Source organism: Fukomys damarensis, unplaced genomic scaffold, assembly GCF_012274545.1.
Source record: "Fukomys damarensis isolate Sample0158 unplaced genomic scaffold, DMR_v1.0_HiC HiC_scaffold_23, whole genome shotgun sequence".
In the NCBI taxonomy this organism is placed as follows: domain Eukaryota; kingdom Metazoa; phylum Chordata; class Mammalia; order Rodentia; family Bathyergidae; genus Fukomys; species Fukomys damarensis.
Genome location: NW_022900935.1, coordinates 18724537 through 18728012, shown reverse-complemented (window position 1 = coordinate 18728012; position 3476 = coordinate 18724537). Strand labels below are relative to the sequence as shown.

Below are 3476 nucleotides of genomic sequence, written 5' to 3'. Positions count from 1 at the left end.
CTGAGGCCCTGGGTTTGATCTCTAGCACCATGCAGGTATGCATAAGCACAGGCACACACAGGGGATTGCGCTGCTGTCACCTCCTCCCAGAAGCCTCTTCCCTTCCTCGGGATGAGTCAGATTTCTTCGTAAGGCTCATCTCACCCAACATGCTGAGCTGCAGGCCAGCGGCTCACTGTGCCTCTTGAGGGCAGGTGTTGCCGGGTCTCACCATCTCCCTGCCACGGGTTTCCTGGCATGAATGAGTGACTCCAAGGTTTGGTTTATTTGTGTTTGAGCAACTCCACCTAGCAGTTAAGTTCTTTACGTGGCCAAGGCCAGCCACTTCCTACAGGTCTTCGGGGATGGTTTACTATAAATCAGAAAGTGGATGATTCTTGCCTCTTGGGGGCTGCGGTCGGGCAAGTTTCCTGGAGATTACACTTTCTGGTTAGACTGAAACACCCCTAGGCCTACTGGCTTCTTTTATTTGTGTTTGTTTATTTTTTGTGGTGCAGGGTGTCAAACCCAAGGCCTTATGCATGCCAGATAAGTGCTCTACTATTGAGCTACATGTGCCAGTCTTCTGCTGGATTATATGGAAGCAAATTACAGAGATGAGATCACTTTGCCCATATTTCCATACTTACCTCTAACAGGTAAGAGCTCTTTTTTCTAACACGCAGCACCCGGCAAGACAGGTGCTTCTTGTACTGAAGAGGGCAAAGGTCTGCTTCCCACCCGCCCACTGACTGGTGACCTCTTCCCAGCCCAACCCAGCTCGCACCCTGCTGGGGAAAGGAAGAAAAGCCAGAGGAGCCAGACGCAGATAGCAGGAAGTTCTGCTTGGGCACGTGGCCTGCAACAACTCCTTGGGAAACCTGTGGCGGGAATGGGCTGCTCTGGAGGATGGATGGCTGCCTTGAGGGGTGCCTGGGGGATGAGGCTGCTCATGTGGCTGATTTTCCTGACCCTCTGGGAAGTCTTCAGTGCTGAAGCAGGTAGGGTGGCCGGGCTCCCTGGGATGTCTTTGTTTTGTGCTGTGAATTCTGCTCATTCGGGGCTGCTGCAAGCTGCTCACAGAAAGCCAAAAATGCTGCTGAAAATAGCAAGGCAGAGGGACAGGGGACCAGGAGTTAGCCAGGCAACCACGACCACAAAGGGTGCTGCTTGATCCTGAAAACTGAAAGTAAAAACTGGACGCTGGCTTGCCTAAGGTCTTGGTACACGAAAGCTAGACAGTTTGTAAAGACAGCAAGTGGCAGGAAAGATCCATAGACTCATTTCAGAAACTTTGGTTGAGGGTTGAGGGTACAGCTTAGTGGTATCAGTAGTAAACTACGTAAAGCCCTGGATTTGATCCCCAGTACTCTTCCCCACCAAAAACCAAATGGTTTGGGAGTCTTCTCTGTAACGTGCATTATTCTAGCACTCAGGAAAAAGGCAGAGAAGAGGAGCATTCCTTCACCCCGGGAGAAGCAAATAAAAAAATGTAAACAAGTGAACTGTTTCATATTCCAGGAGAGAAATGTTACAGAAAATAAGAAAATAGAATAGGGAAATAGGGAGTGTGGGCCAGAGAAAGGCTAGTGACGTCTGAGTAAGTTGTGAGGTGGTGAGGGGAGACAGCCTTGTGGATGGCAGGAGAGCAGTTCCACCAGAGGATAGAGGGGCTCGATCCCTACAGGGGCCCACAGGCGTGCATGTGAGCAGCAAAGGAGCCACTGTGACTGGAGCAGAGTGGGCAGAGGGGGGCAGGGGGAGGGCAGCAGGAGAGCGGTGGGGCAGCTCCAGCTCCCTGGTAGCTCAAGCTGCTGAAATGGGAACATCGTTAGTGGGTTTTAGGCAGAGCTGTAATGTGATCTGACTTGAGCTGCTGCATTAAAGAGTCCCAAGAGGGTCAAGGGAAGGTGACCAGCTCCTCCTGGTTCACCTGGGACTTGTCAGGTTTTAGCTATACAGTCCAGTACCTTGGGCTCTCCATCAGGCCTAGTGGACTAGGGTGCATGGTTACCTTGGTAACGGACAAGTGGCAGAGCCAGTGGGGGGGCGACTGCTGTTGAGAGGAGGGAACTGGGAGCAGGGCAGTTGGAGCAGGGTTGTGGGACATGCTCTGATCTGAGCAAGGTTTGCGGATGAGGCTGTTAGGAAAGGAGGAATCAGCATGGTTCCAAGGTTTGCAGCTGCAGCAGCCAGGAGGTGGCTGTCCTTTGCTGAGGTGGGAGAAGGGGCTTAGATCTTTTTGGCTGGAGCCTAGAGGGTCAGTGGCCCCTCAGAAGCTCCTCTGATCAGTCCCCTTTCTCAGACACTACCCAAGGGCAAAATATGCTGGGCATCCCTGAAACCAGGAAGGTCTCACACCCAGAAGCCGTGACTTAAAGGTGGAGGTTACCTCTAGGACAAGCCCCAAGAGGGCTGTGACAGTCCCTGTGAGGGTGACTGGCTCAGGGAGTCTAAGAACGGAAGCCCTATGCGACTCTGGAGACAGACACCCAGGGGTCCTGGCATTGCCAGTCTGGCTGGTGGCTTAGGAATGAGTGAAAGAATCTCCCAGCCCCACATGTTTTTCATTTAAAAATATGTTTTCTTAGAAATTCAAATGCCAGTGGGTATCCGCATGCTGGCTCAGAGTCTCAGTGGTTAAACAGAATCTCCTTTCTCCTCCAATACGGAAAAATGTTCACTGCAGCATTATTTAATGAACAATTGCTAACAAGAATGGAGGAGCTGAATAGATTATGGTATAACCATCTGGTGGAAAAGTTTCAAGACTTGGTTTCAGTACAGCAAACTTAAATACAATACGTACATTTTCTAAGTACTTACTATGTGCCCGGCACTGCAAAAATTTCTGCATAAGTCATTTTTATGTAGCTCTTTTACCACAGCCTTATGAGCCACTGTCATTCCCATTTTATAGACTGAACTTCACAGAAGTAACTGGCTCAAGGTTATACATCTGGTAAGTGTCTGAGGCTGGACAGGAACCCAGGCTGTCTAAATATACTCTGTTTATAATATAACGCTGTTAAAAACAATCCACTAAGGAAAATAACAAGAAGAGTTTACACCTATGTATTTATTCAGGACTCACAGTGGGCCAGATCTGGTACTAAGTGCTTGATGTATGCTCTCCTTTTAAAACTTGTTTTGAAAAATGTCAGGGGGAGATAAGGTCTTCCTGTGTTGCCCCTGCTGGTCTTGGACTCTGGGCTGAAGTGATCCTTCTAGCTCAGTTCCATGAGTACCTGGGACTACAGGCACGTGCTACCACTCCCAGCTTCATTTGATTCAACAGCCCTTGAAAGTAGGCACTGTTGTTATTATGCCCATTTTCTGGATGAGGAAAATGAGACTCAAGGCACAAACATCTGCCCAAGACCCCACAGTGAGGAAGGGACAGGACGAAGTCTGTGCTCAGCTGCTGTAAGCCTCATGCTCTTCCGTGTGTCCTCAGGATGGTGGGCTTTTTATGCCTCTTTTTTTTTTTTTTTTTT

General features: G+C 49.5%; 1 protein-coding gene across 2 annotated transcripts in view; it reads left to right on the top strand.

Annotated features, from left to right (window-relative positions):
• The first annotated feature begins 766 nt into the window (after positions 1-766).
• The window catches only part of Smpdl3b (sphingomyelin phosphodiesterase acid like 3B), a 21189-nt gene continuing 18479 nt past the window's right edge, over positions 767-3476 (top strand). Inside the window, exon 1 of one of the 2 annotated variants that reach the window (XM_010632528.2) lies at positions 767-980. In XM_010632528.2, the coding sequence (XP_010630830.1) occupies positions 872-980 (109 nt within the window). In that variant the 5' untranslated portion in view covers positions 767-871. The remainder of the gene's footprint in view (positions 981-3476) is intronic. The other variant, XM_019208821.1, reaches the window with a different exon arrangement.